Source organism: Chiroxiphia lanceolata, chromosome 5, assembly GCF_009829145.1.
Source record: "Chiroxiphia lanceolata isolate bChiLan1 chromosome 5, bChiLan1.pri, whole genome shotgun sequence".
In the NCBI taxonomy this organism is placed as follows: Eukaryota; Metazoa; Chordata; class Aves; order Passeriformes; family Pipridae; genus Chiroxiphia; species Chiroxiphia lanceolata.
This window is the reverse complement of record NC_045641.1, coordinates 30,526,073-30,543,195: the sequence shown is the minus strand read 5'-3', so window position 1 is coordinate 30,543,195 and position 17,123 is coordinate 30,526,073. Positions and strand designations below refer to the sequence as shown.

General features: G+C 38.0%; 1 protein-coding gene across 2 annotated transcripts in view; it reads right to left on the bottom strand.

Moving 5' to 3' along the window:
• Window positions 1-254: 254 nt before the first annotated feature.
• Window positions 255-17,123, bottom strand: part of TMEM117 (transmembrane protein 117) — a 194,492-nt gene continuing 177,623 nt past the window's right edge. For both annotated transcript variants that reach the window (XM_032687910.1, XM_032687911.1), the window contains 2 exons: window positions 12,769-12,898; window positions 255-2,343 (listed from right to left, as the gene is read on the bottom strand). In XM_032687910.1, the coding sequence (XP_032543801.1) occupies window positions 1,706-2,343; window positions 12,769-12,898 (768 nt within the window). In that variant the 3' untranslated portion in view covers window positions 255-1,705. The remainder of the gene's footprint in view (window positions 2,344-12,768; window positions 12,899-17,123) is intronic.

The window sequence follows — 17,123 nt, the reverse complement described above, 5'->3', positions numbered from 1 at the left end:
TAGTAGGCAAAGGCTAATTGATTTATTTTTAGTCATAATTTTTAATGGATAAAAATTTAGTATGCTTATAAAATGAAATTTCTCCTGATGAAATACTAAATGTTTCATAAACAAAATATTTGATTTTGACATTACTGTGATGCTGTGTGTCTTTTTTAGTGTCAGAAATATTTATGATTTAAACAGGGCAATGCATGGTAAAATGTTTTAAAAAATTGCAAAACTAACAGAATGTGTTCCTGCCTCATAATAAACAATTGTTGAATAATGTTTATTAAAACTGGCTCTCAAGTGACAGTTAAGAAATGCATAGTTCTTTTATGCATGCTACATTCAGCATTCTGAAAACTTAAAACCAGATTGATCAAAAACAACGGAGATAAAAAAGTCACAAAGACAAAATACAGCAACACCAGGAAATGACAGGGAAATAATTCAGACTTAAAAATTACTTATTATTTAGCAACTTGTAACAACAATTTACAGAATTAAATTAGAGGCAAATTAGAGTCTTTCTGATGTTTTAGATATGCAATTTCTCTAGTGCATATAGTTTGATCATACAGCAGAGAAATTAACATTATGATGTCCCCTTCAAAAAAGCAAAACCCCCAGTTTCTCTCCATTTCCGATTCCAGGTTACAAATATTCATAGATAATGAATGAAGAAGAAAAAAAAGAATATAACAAAAATCAACAATTAATCTATTTTAATTAAAAACTTTAAACATTTCTTTAGTATTTGGACAAGTTAAGACTGTCTATATGCAGTGTGTATCTATGTATGTTTCACATATACCCAGACCATATCTGCACCCTATTGCAAAAATACTGGATTTAATGGGCTTTGTGTCCTTTACTACAATCACTTCATTGGCTCTTTGATGTTGCATTCATTTGCAGTGATGATGGAAAGAGTTGCTTCAACTGTGTATTTTCACCTCTGTTTCGAAAAGGTGAAGGGCAAAACTTTTAATCAAGGACCAGTTTATCTTTAATTAGGAAAAACATAATTAGGCATTATCACCTAATTGCTATTACTGATGGAGAAACTCATATTTTCACAAGTAGTGACCCATGCTGTATTATGTCTCTGCTGTTTACTGCATAATAAATCTGTATTTGTGTTTGGCAGCTAGCCAGCAAAATTAAAAGGTAATCAACGTGTTTCTCTGCAGTCTGGTCATCAAAGCCTCTGGCTTCAAAGATGAGTAAATAACAAAGTCAAGTTGTGATGTCCTAACAGAAAGCTTTCTTTGGGAATAACTATATTTATCTCCTCTGTCAAGACATCAAATGATACTTGAAACAATTGTATACAAAAAGCTTTGCAAAACAGATGAGAAGAACTGTGCTATACACCTGGTGTTGAGTTAAAAAACAGTTTAATGTCTCAAGGCACCACCACGGTAGAATTTTATACCTGCAAGTAATCATCTAGTACACTATTATACAGTTAAGGTAATGTATTAATAAATAGCTTGTGCAATTTTGGGAAGCAATCTATAAAGGAATGTTAGATATACAATAGGCACGTACTATAATACAAATAAAAAATAAAATTCCTAGAAAAAGCATGCTGAGCACCTCTTGGTATAGGTTGAGTTTCTTATTCTAAACACTATGTAAATCTTAACTTACAAAAGGTAAAACTGAAATCTTATAGTAACTGCTTATTTAAACTGATTTTCCTGGGTATTTGCTTCTATGTCACAGGATTACTTTTAGGGACAGAGGACTCTGGTACTGGCTGTAAGGGGCTATCTTGTTCATTCAGTTGTGCGTTCAGGTTTTCAGAAGTTAGGAGAGAAGAATTAAAAACTATTTCACTTAAGTCTGATTTTATGGATACCAGATGTGGTTCTTGAAAACTTAATGGTTCTTCTAACACCTGTGTATTTTCTCGTGTCATTCCCATATCTGACGGTGACTTTCGTTTCATTCTTGTGTATGATTTGTCTAAATTCTCCATGCCTTGGTCAGTTTTCTGAAATCGCCCAAAGAACCAGATGAAGAAACCAAACAAAGCAAAAGCCAGCAAACTTGGAATAAAAGCCAGGCATTTGACATCAAGGCTAGAGCCTGTAAATCTGCTATGCAAGAACATGTCCCCTTCAGCATAGGTCCGGTTCGTCAATGGGTTAGTGTTATTGGATCTCCACTCCCAAGATAACTTAGTTCTATTAAGGTCTTTCAAGCTTTCTGAGTCCTTCACTGTGTAGATCTTCTGTCCAGGACCGATATACTGACCATATTCATGAGGTTTGTAAAATATTTGGTTTTTCCACATATTCAGATCCAAGATTAAAACAAGGAAGATAATTCCATAGTTAAACCATTTGCCTGTTGGGAAAAAGAAAGTTTTGTCATCAGATATATCCATTTTAGAGACAGTACAAACACAGTCATAGGTAAAATCTATCCAGATTAAAAAAACCTCCTTTTTTTATTAGTCTGTAAAGCAAAGCTGTAAATAAATTTCCACCATAATCAGATTTATGCTGAATATCCCTTAGTATTTCTCAATTAGGTCTGGACACATAATTAAATAATGTTGTAACATAACCGCAGCAGTATATCAATTCAATTAACATTACAGTTTGTAGGTGATCAGTTGATCAGACCACTAGGTGATGTGGTATAGATCACCTATAAAACCTAAAAAAGCAGGAATTCCAGGGCTTAAAAAATATTCATAGGGAAATTTTCCATGAAAAGGTCATATTTGATAGATCCCTTTACATTCTAGAAATGACTCAGGTTTTTGAGGTTGGTAATTATGCAAATTTTATATACTTACATTGTCTATATACTTATGTTGTTTGATATACCAACCATGCTGTGCAGACATATTCAGGTGGGGGAATTCAGATAAACTGTGACTTACAGACATCACACCCTTGAGAAATAGCAAGGGTTGACTGTAGAATCCAGAGTCTAGTCAGCTTAGCTTTTCTTATAATCTGTGTGATGATAAACTCCTCCAAAGAGGGACTCATAGCCTAACATTAAGCTTCTGTAATACTGGAGGAGGAAACCTCTCTCCTTTTATTATTTAAAATTGCTCTTTTGAATGCTTCCTCCAGGCATCCAAAAGACATTAAAGGTAACTTCATGCAATTGCAAAGTTGGCCCTGCTTTGAGTACAGTTTCTGGAAGAGATGAACACAAGGTTTCCCTTCTAATCAACATTTTTCTGTGAATGCACAAAACAAATTATACTATTCTCATAGTCAAAGCATGTCTAACATTCTAGCTGGACATATGTTAAGATCTTACCTGTGCAGTGACAACTGCCGACCACCCAAGAACCTGGGAAATCTACATGTCAGCATTACGTGAAAAGACATTCCTGCTGTTGATGAATGATATTGGTCTATTCTGGAATCATATTTAAGTATGTTTCAAGTGAAAAAGCAAATGAATGTATCAGAGGACCTATTAAATTACTTAGGCTATTGACTTGCAAAGAATAAATGGATTGCAGGAAAGTCTGTTTCTTCCTGAAAGTCTGTGCGTTCAAACTGTATAACCAGAATTCTCCAGGAGCATAAGGAGAGCAACTTCTTTCAGCAATTATGTTTAACAGCTCTTTCAGTTTAGATTAAATAGACTGAAAATTAACAAGAATGTTCATTCTCTTGTGTTACTGTCACTGTCCGGAAAACAAACTGCACTGAAAAGACCTTGCAGTCAATCCCACATTTTCTGAATAACTACTCTAGCGAAGTCAAGTCGGATGGGGCTTTGAGCAAATTGATCTAGTGGAAGCTATCCCTGCTCATTGCAGATGGGTTGGAAACAAATGATCTTTTAGGTTCCTTCCAACTGAAACCATTCTATGAATTTCCCCAGGATTTTGTCAATTTTATCATTGATCTGTTACCATTTTAGAAGATTATCACCATATTTTATAATACCTAAGTTTCTTAAATCAACACCAAGACACTGCAAGTGACGCTAAAGTATGAAATAAAATAATAAACAGAAAAATGTAACTTGAGGTTTCCTGCAGATTTTTGCGCTGTATTTCACATGTTTCTCTCCATCAGAATAACTCTAGTTTCTCCATCATGTCTGTCTTTCAACAGAGACACAAGATACATCTTGCATAGATGGGCTGCTGAGACACGTATTCACTGATCACTCCCCGGTGTCAAACAGAATATAATGGCTGACTTCTCCTTGCTTTTACCTCAGCTGGGCACTAAATTATATGATACTCCTTTACCTAACCAGTATTTCTTAGGACACGATGATAGTGTCACTACTTTTCAGATTCCCACTGTCTGAAAATGTTTTGAAAATGGTCATGGATTCAAAACATATTTGATGCTGAGTGGTTGATACAGAGAGTGAGAGCAATCCACACAGAGAACACAATCATATAATTCTGATTTCCTTAGGAAAAAAAGGCTAAACAGAAATTACAATGAAAAAATATTAGAACCATTATTTTTTTATCTATTTCCAGTTTGCAAGAAAACATGATCTGCTGCATTCTAAACTTCCTTTCTCTGTTATTGTTGCTCACTTGGACACTCTTTGAAACAATAATTTGGAATGAAATATTACTCTATGTTTCAATCCGAAAGCAAACCCTTACTGCATTGTCCCAAAATTCATTCCTTAAGCTGTGCCCATTAAAAAAAACCAAACATCCAGTTCTTTTGTTATTGGTTTCATCAAAATATTATATGTGGCACTTTGTGTTTCTGCAGAGCCAAGACAGATGAATTTCCAGAGAGATACGCTAGACATCAGGGATAACAGGAAGAGGAAAAACTCATGTAGGATCAGGATTGCCCTTTCCCTTCAGCTAGACATGACAAGAGTGAAGATTTTTAGGGAGAAAGATCAAAATATGAAGCATAATGAAATAGAGACACTGCTGAGATGGTGTTCATAAAGGTCAAAATACATTGTTATGGTTTTCTTGATTGTCTGTTTTCAGGTATGACTGACACAGGAAACCTAGACATTGCAATGCTGAGTTGTGACACAGATCCTCTTTAGGCATTAAGACACCAGGTGGATTTCACAGCAATTGCCTGTGTGAGCACATTGTCCTAAATGCAACATGTGTAAAGCCACATAATGAGTAAGACCTGAAACAGCAGCCTGCTGCGGTGAAGAAGTTGACTAAGAAGACAGCAGAAATCACTAAAAATACTGAACTGCCTGAGATCATTTCCAGGTGCTTGATCTCAGGTTTCATGTAGTCTCTACACTGTGGTTTTATAATTGTGAATCTCTTCTACAATGGATACATTTAAATAATACTCCATCCCTTTCACATTAAAAATTTAAGTGCTCACCTGATTGAAGAGAGATATGCTATTCCTGTTTCATAAAAAGCAGGAACTTGAAACTCCCTCACTTACCTCCTAGTCAGAGTTAGGGAGGCAGATGCACAGCCCTAAACTCTGCTGATGGGATTGTTGGGTCAGTGTGGACTATACAAACAGCTTAGATCCATCACCCCATTTAAGGAAGATGAACTGCAAGCTGTATGTCTAAGTGGCAGCTAGTTGCCTGAGAACAGCTGCTGTTCTATAGTGGATTTTCTCAAAACTCCTTAAATTTCTCACTTCTAGATAATTTTTCCATCCTTTGCACCACTGTCATGCTTGATGAGCTCTATGACCTTTCCTTTTCTTTTGAATAATGTTGTCACCAGAACCAAAGGCTGCGTATGAGTAACACTCTCACTATCACCATATATGAAAGCAATAACATCTTTCTGCTCCTACTCAGTAATCCTTGCAGCCAAGGACTGAATTAATCCCCTCAAACACAAAATGACTGTGTTAGTGCTGTCTTGGTTACTTACAGAAAATGTTTTCCTCTTTTCTACAATACAGTGTCCTCTGCCATCTATCCCTCTTTAAGACATGTACTTTACTACTGTACTAGCAAGCATGGTAGCCAAGTAAATCCAGTCAACCAAGTAATCTTTCTAAATCAGTGATGTATTAAAGCAGACTGAAATAAGAGGTCTGATAGTCTCCATTCACAAACTTCTATCTGATGAAAATTCCCATGACAAGCAATTTTTGAGACCTAATATATTGACCAACCTTTATACACATCAATAATCTATGTATATGAAATTATTGTCTATTACAACTTAATTTTAGCATAATGCTTTTTATTGCAAACTTTAAGTCATATATCAAGCTTATATAGGAAATAAGCGAATAATTTTGGTAAGCTAGAAGCCAATCATGACCTTTTACCTTGCACATAAACAAGCTCAAGTTTGTAGTTTTGCAAAGAGTCAGAATAAATACATGATGAAGCTACAGATATTAATTTTATTTTATAAGATTTGAAGTTTCATTCAAACGAATCATTCAGATTAAAAGCGGCAAGGGAAAATGCAGCCCCACACTATGAAGGCATTTAACTTGTCTCTTTACCAGTTTCTGTAGGATCATTATCACTACTGCTTTAGAGTTGGCTCTACTCCTGTGAAATCTGTGTGGCCAAGAATACTGGCATATACGTGGCCCCAGTCAGTTGTTCTTGGATGGAAGGTGGATTTTTCACACACAAAATTTGAAATAGAAGGATGTAGTAAGATAAGCTCTCAAGATTGGAAGACTAGTCAGAAAACTGAAAAGAACATAATATCCAATCTTCAAAGAAGTTACCAACGAGGAAAATCATGTGGGAAAATATGTTGTGTCATTCAGCCATGCACTACCTAAAAAACAGATCTAGTTAATAACCAGCTTTCACAGCATTGACATTCTTACATGCTACACATCATTTGGAGAGACAGAAATCTGGTTTGGTGTACTTGGAAATGTGGTGAATACTGAAATTTGGTGAAATAAAGATCCCCCAAAAGAAAAATTGGAGGTATGTAGTTAGCCAAGAGTGTGGGTGTCCTTGTCAGGTTGTGATGCAAAATGTGAAACGTTTTTATAGGCATTATAGCCTAACAACCAGCATTAGGGGATGAAAATTTATTCCTGGTTTTCTGAGAAAGCACGTATTCTCCTGGCTAGGACATTCACCAGAAGGGAACCTTGACCCTAGAACAACCTCCACTTATAGCAGTGTGGACATGCATCACAGGCCCATGCTCTGAACACCAGCCTATATAGAACTCTGCTTAGAAACAGTCTCCCCTCCCTGCTGAAGCTGAACAACTGTGCGACACACATGAATGCCAGGGGCCTTCTTGTGTTGAAAGAGGTATGGATTGCCCTTTTTCCAGAAATTCACGTTTTCACCATCTGAATGAGATTTTTGGACAATCCCACATGCAGCATTTGGAATATATCCAAATATTCCAGACTAGCTGCTGATTCTAGAGCAGTTTCATTTTTTTATGTCCACTCTGGAACAGACATTTCCTGAAAAAAAAAGGATCTCCTATAGAATCCAGTCCTCAGCATTCTTCCTAAGGTCAAGAAGGAATGCAAAAATTCCACTTAATAAGGCTAGATGCAAGCAGCCTCATCCTGTGCAACCATAGCCAGAGGCTACTGTAGGAAATGTTGACTTCAGACTCTTATCTCAATTGTAATTTGGTGTCTAAAACCACTCAGATACCTCTGTAAAACATTTGAAATATTCTTCATATCTTCTGTCACCATTAGTGTTATTAATTAGACACATGCACACAGACAGACCACTCACAGCTGATCTAAGATGAAAATCCTCTGAGGTTTTTTCATATTTGTGTGCACAGACAGCTTGTTTTTACCTCTAACATTTCTATTTTTGCCCACAGGCTCCATCAGGCTACTCTATGTGGGCAATGTTTGGGCTGAGCCTAGACGCACTGTTTAACTCCACAAGCCTGCCATGCTAGGCACTCACCAGTTATGAAGGTTATGATTTCTCCTTTGGGTGGAAAGCCACTTGGGCTAGATTAGCACTCAGAAAAAAGTTATAAACAGCCAGAAAAATCTCCCATCTGTTCTGACACCCAAACCTTAACATTTCCTATTTGAAAGTTACCCACACACTTGACATCAGATGCTCTTGGATTTCCAGTGCTGCTATTAAAGGGTATAAGCCAGGGCCCACAGTGCCTTTTAACCATGAAGCAGCAAAATTTACTTTTAAGTTTTACAAATTTCCCTGGGTATTATAGAAACTAGGATAGATTATGTATTTTCATAAACATCAGCCTAAAAAGGAAAACACATACTTTGCAATGAACCATCTGTCAAGGGAAATCCAGATGAGCTAGGCAGATGCAGGAATTAAAGTTATTTTTGATGTTCTTGAAAAAAAGTAGCTATCAAAACAGGATGAAAATATTTAATACTCAGTAGATGCTTGCTGGGAGTTCCTAGATGCAAAGAAATGTGAGTAAAATGAGATATTCAGTTACCAGTAAAAATAAGATAGGCTTTTCATAGTAAATTTAAAATTACAGTGAAGCATATCAGCTACAGGCTAGAGATGTTAATTCAATATTAATGCCAACTTAAAACATTCAGAAATCACATCAGACCTAAGAAAGTATGTTATTAGTTTGAAGTAGCAAGATGGGTTAAAATAATATACTTTGCACTGTTGTATTTATCTGCCTTTTTAGACATTGAATTGTGCAGAAACAACCTTTAATTTTTTTGCTCTGTTATCATGATCTTTATCTTCTGACAGTTGAAATTCCCATGAAGTCACTGAATTCAAGAGATAAGACTTTAAGACAAAATAGAAAAAAGGGAAAAAAAGAAAAAGAAAAGCAACTGCCTTTCGACTTGTGATAAAAACAGGAGAGTTGGCAACACAGTGCATGTAACTGTGAAATCCTTCTTCTGTACAGAACTTGCACAAACCCATTAAGCACAAACCAACAGAAAGGTGGCTTGAAGTCCTTCACTCCTCTGAATGTCCCTTTCCTTGGAACTGCTTTTTTGTGGGACCCTTGCTTATTAGAACAACCAGTTTTGAACAGGGCTGCTCTTATTTATAACAATCAACAGTGACTAAAACAGACTGTAAAAGAATTAAAGAAGAGTAAAATTTACCAGGAAAAAGATGGCAAATGTTATTTCAGATGGCAAATTTATACTTTCTTTCTCCTTGCTATCTGGGAGAAAATGGCTTCCAGTTTCTAAAGCTCAGAGCATAGGTCATAGATTTACAGTCTGGATTTATCTATATAGCTTGTACTAAAAGAAACATCATTCAGGTCTTAGTCTTCCTTTCCTGATTGTTACTTAAAAGAAGTCTTATGGTTAAATTCTGGATCCCGTGTATTAAACAGCGCTTAAATAGAGGGGGTTTCCTGCTGTTATCACTGTCCTACCAGCATGTCATCTGCTGCTGTTGAATTCATGTGCATCACTCTCTACTCTCATTTTAGACTGGATTATATTCATCTTTTTATATATGTATTGAAACAGTTCTTTCTTTTATTAGCTCCTTGATTTGAGTAGAATATTACAAGTATCTGCACATCCACACAGTAACTAGAGCTTGAAAATGATCCAAGATGATGCCCTAACCTAAGACAAGAACTGATGGCAAGAACAGATGGTTCAAGTAAAACTTACCCAAAGGGAGGTTCTTGTGCCATGTGTTACGGCTGCTTATTAGATCTCCTAAAGGGTGGTGTGGCACTGAGATAAAACAGGCACTCAGTAGACAGGTTACGTGACGTGCAGTCAAATGGATTGATTTGCCTAGTGAATCTAATAAATGGATCTTGTTAATGCTGAGCAGGGAAAAATTTTCCTCAGCCTTCCATTCATTATCTCATCCTGATTAAAAGAATGCCTTCTTGCCAGAAAATCAGAAAGGGCTCCAGTTCAGAAGACTCTACACTGCAAAAATATTGGTTTCTCTTGGTTGGCCTGCTTTCAAACAGCAACACTGCTAGCAGCTGCATTTCTGATCCCCAATTTATGTTCTTTGCTGTTTTTTATTCTTTGCTCTTCCCTGATTATCATCAATGTCTCTGTCTCTTCTACAATGCAAAACTGTTCTTTGTTCTTCAATCCCTTTTCTACCACCCATTAATTATATCCTGAGTTTCTGTATCTGATGGCACCACCCAACCTACTATAGGTAGTCATTGTTCCTGCTCCTCTGTGCATCCATTCCATTACTTTTCCTTATACAATGGAAGAACTGTAGGACATTTGTGAACCTTGTGGGAGCCCCTCCAAATTCATGCTCTAGTCTTGAGAAAAAGGAAAAAAATCTTTTTTGCTTTCCCTGAATATCATACCTATAATTTACATAATATATTTGATGCTTAAACTCTTTTTTCCCCCTCTCCTTTCCCTTTTTGCTCGCTTGGGAGAGAAAAATGTGTCTCTCATATACACATTCCATCTCCTCTCACCCTATACCTTCTAGTCACTGATCAGGAGATCATTTACTTCATCCTATTCCATAAACCACTAGTGGCTCAAACAGTGTTGCTTAGACACATCCCAGCTGCTCTCTCTCAGCATTCCAGCAGGGCACCCACATTGAATTTTGAAAAATCTTGCATCCCTCCATGTTTCCTATTGGCTCATTTGCCTCCCCTCATTCAATACCCAACAGGTACCTTCTGCACTAATTCTATCTTCTTTTCTGTTTTTTAATCTCATTTCTGTCTTCTCTGCTGAAAATACCTCTTCTGAAACCTCATTCAGTCTATCTCGACTCAGTGCTGGGTTCATCATTCTTTCCTTCTCATTCTTTTCCCCTTGGCTTTTGGTGTCTGGTGAGCTTGTGACTCAGCTGCTAGCTCTTGGCCTTATCTTTCTACCATCTCTGAATGCTCCACAGGAGTTTCATATGGCTCTGTCCTTGGATGCCCTCATCTATTTTATTTCTGTGTGGTGTCATGGGCTGTGACTGTTTATATTAGCAGTTAAAGACCCCTGCCAATTCACATGTGCATTCTTCTGCTATCCATTATTATCCATCTCTTCTCAATGCAGAGAGAAGCTATACTCCTTCTATATAGCTTGAGGGTAAACCAAAATATTTATCCCTATTTAACCTTCTTCTCTTTTTCATACACTATTTTTATTAAAATACTGGCTCACAGTATGCAAGGATCAGGTACTTTTTATCTATACATATCATCCATCTGAATAACTGCAATTCTATTTTATTTGAGGTTATTGAACTGTCTGCTTCTGGTTAGATGACTGATGGAAGTATGGTTATGAGTGGCCTTTGCCAGATGAGAATATCCAAAGAAAAGATATTAGCATAAATCACAGCAAAGGTATCTGAAAGCATAAGAGATTTGAAGATGAAATAAGCTGCTAATTCCCCTGGAGAGCAATTTTAGACAAAAAAGATCTCTGAAGCTACATTAGGTATTACTTAGTGTCACAAGAAGTTGCTGAAATCCATTGTCTTGGTTTGAGCTGGCCCCCCCGGGAGCCGGGGGGCCTAGAGGTGATTGATCCCAGGAGAGTTCCCCCTGAGAGACCAATTGGAGCTGTTCTTTTTTGCTCCTGTGAAAATCAGATATCAACAACAGCCGGAAGTTGTTGGCAGAGTGTCGGAGTGTATGTCTGAGAGTGTGTGAGAGAGACGAGAGGTGGCAGGGCCCCCCCCTCCCCCCATGAACTCGGGGGGGCCCTGGGTCCCACAGCCCTGGCTAAAGCTGCAGCTGAAGGCAGCATGGAGTGTTGTGAGGGAGAGAGATAGACTCACAACCATGAGGTAAGAGGGAGAGACGCAGGCCCCCCGCGTGGAGGCCAAGCCCTCTTTCTCCCCCCGCCCCAGCTAGACTGTAGGGGTTGGGACAGTTATAACTGGACAGAGTACCCCGTAGCCAAGGCGAGGGGGCTTTCTTTTTCTTCCCCTACTGCTTGGGAAGGCGGTGGTGTGGATTTAAGGCAGGTGAGGCTCGGGAGCCGAGCCAAGAGAGGGGCCAGAGAGGTTGGGTTGCCGAGAGAAACAGTTGTGATTCGTTGCAACAGTTGGAAGAACTCCAGGCAGAAATCGAAGACCGGTCAGAGAGGGCTCAGAGGTTGGGTTTGGAAACTGGAAGCTGCAGCAGCTAAAGAAGAGTGAGAGAGACAAACAAGCAGGTTTTTTCTAGGTAAGGGCTTTAAAACTATGTGGGGTAAAAAGAACTGAGTAGAGACTCAGAGCCTGCAACCTGGAGGGTGAGAACAGAACATCTTACCGCTGGGAGGAAACCTTCACGAAACCAGGGAGGAAGGACTCAGAGCTGACTCCTTGGACCTTTTGTGTTGAAGATCCTGATGGCACAAGCTGTTTGTTTCCCTTGCAGCTCAGGATAGGACCTCAGCATGAAGCTAAGGGCTGGTGGAGGTTTCAACCCTTTCCCTGATACTCCAGTGAGAGAGAGACTTTTCACTATTGCTTTGAAGACTTCTCCTGAACTGATGTGGGAGAGTCCAAGGGGTGGTAGAAGCTGTGTTAACATTGTGTATATAACTGCTTTTTAGTTTGTATAGTATTTATTCTGTACAGTAATACATTGTATATAATTCCCTTCCCCCATACTGAGGTGTGCCTGCCTGAAAACTTCTCTTCAGTGTTGAGGTAAATTGGGGGGAGGCTTGGAAATTGGAAATTGGATTTTTGGGGCTCTCAAATCATGACATCCATGAAAACAGCAGGTGTCTCTGATTCATAAGATACAGGTTCCTCATTTCCTTAAGATGTTTATATATGGATGATATGGATATGGACAGATAAAGAGATAGAAAAAAAAATCTGGGACACACACAAAAGTATGTGGTTAAGCACATGGTAGCACACAGAAGCAGTTTCCTATGTGACTGTGTAACAGTCTCTAAGATTACATACCTGTTATATGTATGTGATATTCCTCTTTCAATATCTTTTGGAAATATGGTACTTTGAACTGCATGTGTGCAGAAGGCAAGCCTGGAAGATTCACTTCAACATCACCCATAAAATGTGGAAACTCCCAGTCCTGTTAAAAAAAAAAAAAAGAGACTAAATACAAGCTTTCACAGTATACTTTTGCCCTTTAAAATGTCTTAAATTAATAAAAGGAAAAGGTTCTATTTTTAACCCTCCTATTACTGGATTTTCTTACTTTAAGTTTGACTGACTCACTTGAAATAGAATACCTTATTTATATTAGATAGTCCACTATCATTTTTACCTCAGGTCCATGCAATTATGTGTTAAAAGTTCACTTCAGAATGACAATATTGAACCCATTGTATCAGCTGACAGCACAAAATAGTCTAAGGAAAATATTTAACCTATTTAATAGGTTACTAAATAGATGATATTAAACATAAATATTTAAAAGATATAAGATATTTAAAACCTTGCAAAACTAAGAATACCTATACAAAAACCTTGCTTTACTAGTTACAACTTCCATAATTTGTAATTTGATGAACAGTTTATAGGTAAGAAATTGACAAAAAAGGCCTGAACCTTTCAAACATTGCATATATCTGTATTCTACTTGTTCAACTTATAGGGTGTTTCCTGTATTTGGCCTTAATACATTTAAATTAACACTCTCTGTTAGTGTAGGTCCTTCAGCATGAATCAATCCAAGCACAGTTTTCTCCACTACTGTGCTTCAGCTGACAAGGTAATGTTGAAAATGTGGAAGCTCTTACGTATCATTATGCATATTTTGGTAGCATGTGGTAACCCCGCTGAGGAAGAGCTGCATGTAAAGCAATTTTTCACTTGGTTATCTGCACCCACCATCAGTCACTTGAAAATGGGTATGACAGCATGGCTCATTAGAGTCCAAACTGAAAGTCTAGCAGTAGTGCTAGAATCAGTACAATTACTGCCAGTGTCATTACTCTGCACTACAGACTGTTGGTGATCTGCTGTTAAAAACACACTGCCCCTGTTCCCATGCATATCCCTAGATTTGTATCCAACAAGCTAGTGAAACAAGCACCTGATTTACTAAAAAAAAATAAAGGAATATGGAATGTGAAGAGGTCAAAAAACCATCCCAACACAGCCATCTCCCCACAAGAACGAGTTCCATCTTTTTACTTTTCAGTTTTGTAGAATGGAAAGTTTCCTTCCAGAGTAATGGGAAAAAAAAATAGTCAAAACTAAGAATCATCTACTAAAGTGGGAGGAGCTGTTGACTCCCTCAAAGGGAGAGAAGCCCAGCAGAGAGACCTCGATAAATTAGAGGGCTGGGCAATGACCACGAAGTTCAACAAAGACAAGTGCTGGATTCTGCACCTGAGATGGGGCAACCCTGGATGTTCATACAGACTGAAACACTGGAGAGCAGCACCACAGAAAGAAACCTGGGAGTACTGGTTGATGGCAAGTTGAATATGAGCCAGCAGTGCCCTGGCAGCCAGGAGGGCCAAGTGTGTCCTGGGTGTCATCAGCCAAATGATCGCCAGCCAGTCAAGGGAGGTGATTGTCCCGCTCTGCTCTGCACTGAGGCAGTCTCACCTTGAATATGTGTGCAGTTTTGGGCACCACAATATAAGAAAGATAAAAATCTATTAGAGAATGTCCAAAGGAGGGCTACGAAGATGATGAAGGGCCTTGAGAGGAAGCGTAAGAAGAGCAGTTGAGGTCACTTCGCTTGTTCAGCCTGGAGAATAGGAGACTGAGAGGAGACCTCATCACAGTCTATACAACTTCCTCGTGAGGAGAAGAGGAGGGGTAGGCACTGATCTCTTCTCTGTGTGGACCAGTGGCAGGACTTGAGGGAACAGCCTGAAGTTGTGTCAGATATTAGAAAAAGGTTTTTCACCCAGAGGCTGGAACAGGGTCTGCAGGGAAGTGGTCATAACAACAAGCCTGACAGAGTTTAGGAAGTGTTTGGGTGATCCTCTCAGGTACGTGGTGTGATTCTTGGGGCTTTACTGTGCAGGGGCAGGAGTTGGACTTTGATGATTCTTGTGGATCCCTTCCAACTCACAATAGTCTATAATTATATGATCTCTGAAAGATAAATCACTATCCAAGAATTGCTAAACTCTCCAACATTTTCTACAATGGAAAGGAAATGGAAGAGTTTTATCACAGGGAATAGCATGGCCCAAACCCTAATAGCAGCTGATTTGTGCTAACTCTTTGTGATACTGAGTAAAAGGGATTAACAGGAGTGCAAGCAAGGAAAAAATCTGATACTCTTTACCTGGTTCTTAATGTTCACAGCAATGCAGAAAGTGCCAATTTACAGATGCAGAAAATAAGAGAAATAAGGATGCTCTCCTTTTGCTTTATCACTAATGCAACACACGCAGTCCTGGTCACGACATATGGTAATATCTGCCCAGCTGTACAGTCCCTTACCCTGTATCTGCAAATATACTCTTGCAGGTGGCAGGTATTCAAAAAATGCCCAAAGATAAAAATTTTATGTATGTACGTTTTCAATTCATAGTATCTAATATAACTCTCTGGACCGGTGTTTCATGTTAAGTCATACGTAATCTCACCCAGAAATAAACAAAGAAATACATTATATATTCCTGAAGGTAAATTAATGGAGAGCTGTGGACTCTGCATTAGAAATAAGCAAACATGGGAATATAAATCTGGCCTCCTGTTCCTGCCTTGCCCCAAGGCTCCTACTGTGCCTTTTGCTGATTTACATTGCTGATAAAATTCCACCATGCAGAATTTTGTATTGAACTGTGTCTTTGCATTTCATTTTTTTATAAACAAGCTTTTTCTGATCTGGATGAATTTTACCTGATAATAACATTTTCTACATATAAGCCCCATACTATATGAAGCACACCTGAATTGTATCATGACTCCTATTACCCTGCAGTGCTGTAATATGGTGTTACCATAGCTAGAGAGATAGGCACAGGCTGGTGCTGGAGACTTCACAGCTATAAATAGCTCACTGGTGTTTCTTGGCTAGAGAAATGCAGGTCTGGGCTGAGCAAAACTGCTTTTCAGGGTAACAAAAGAACAAAGAAATATCTAACATATATGAAAGGCACTCTGTACAGTAAACCTGTCTGTAATGTGGAGCCTTAGATTAAGGAAGAAACACCAAGGTCTAAAAGTGTGTTATCAAACATAAAAATGGCCCCAAGTAGGAAACCATTGTGATGAACACCATATCCTTCTGAGCAAAGGACTCCAGATGACAATAACATGGCATAATGCCCCCACTGAATCCCACCAGACTGAGACTGCCCATCTGAGAGCAGAGAGACTGAGACTCCCTAGGGAGCAGAGGGAGGGTAGATGAAGCATCAGGAAAAGTGGTAGAAGCTAAGAAGTGTGTGTATAACAGTGTTGACATTATAATAATTATTATTATCAGTACTGAAACATTTTTCTGCACAAAAATATTATTTTCTATAATAATTAGATCTCAACTAATAATGATTCTTGGATTACACTGTTAAAATTTAATAGTAATAATATATTAGTGTTCCTTTATATAAATAAATAAATATAAATACAGGTGTTCCTTTCTCACCCATAAATAACTTTTTGAATGTAACACATTTATTAGTATGATTATAAAATCTGTTCTTTAAGAACAGTACCACTGGAATTACAGAAATAAAATAAAAATAAATAAATAAATAACCCAAAACACACAAAAAAGTAATCGAAAGAAATTTTCAAAAAAAAAGAAACCGAAATAGTGAGTTAAACCTACCATAGAAGTCACTACAGTTGCAGCACTTGGGAAAATGAAGCTTCAAGTTAGATGACTAAATAGCCTTTGAGCTTCATTTAACTCACAGCTCTGGTAAGTGTGAGTGCTTACTGTCCATGTAGAGACATTATCACCTGCAGACACATGGCACTAGTAGTATTACTGTGATGGAGAAAAGCAGATGACTATTAACTTTTCAGGCTAATGACAATATCAGGTTGTCAAATCCAAACATAACAAAGTGGCCATTTTGCTATCTAGATTGTAAGAAAGTGTTAAAATCTTCAGACTCTGTTATCATTGGTTTTGTTCCTTACTGACAAGGAAAAGATAACTTAATTTCATCAATATCCAGAAAACCATTTTTCTAAGAAATTCAAGGTGCCTAGTAGGTATGATCCACCTCACTTGTTAACAGGTACACTAATAGTGCAAATGTACAAGCCCATAAATCCAAACGTTTCCCACTCTGGAACACAGCTGAGGCTTGCAATCATGCTTCCCTACATGGTATTTTCTCTCTGTGGTCTCTAATATCAGTCTCATCTCT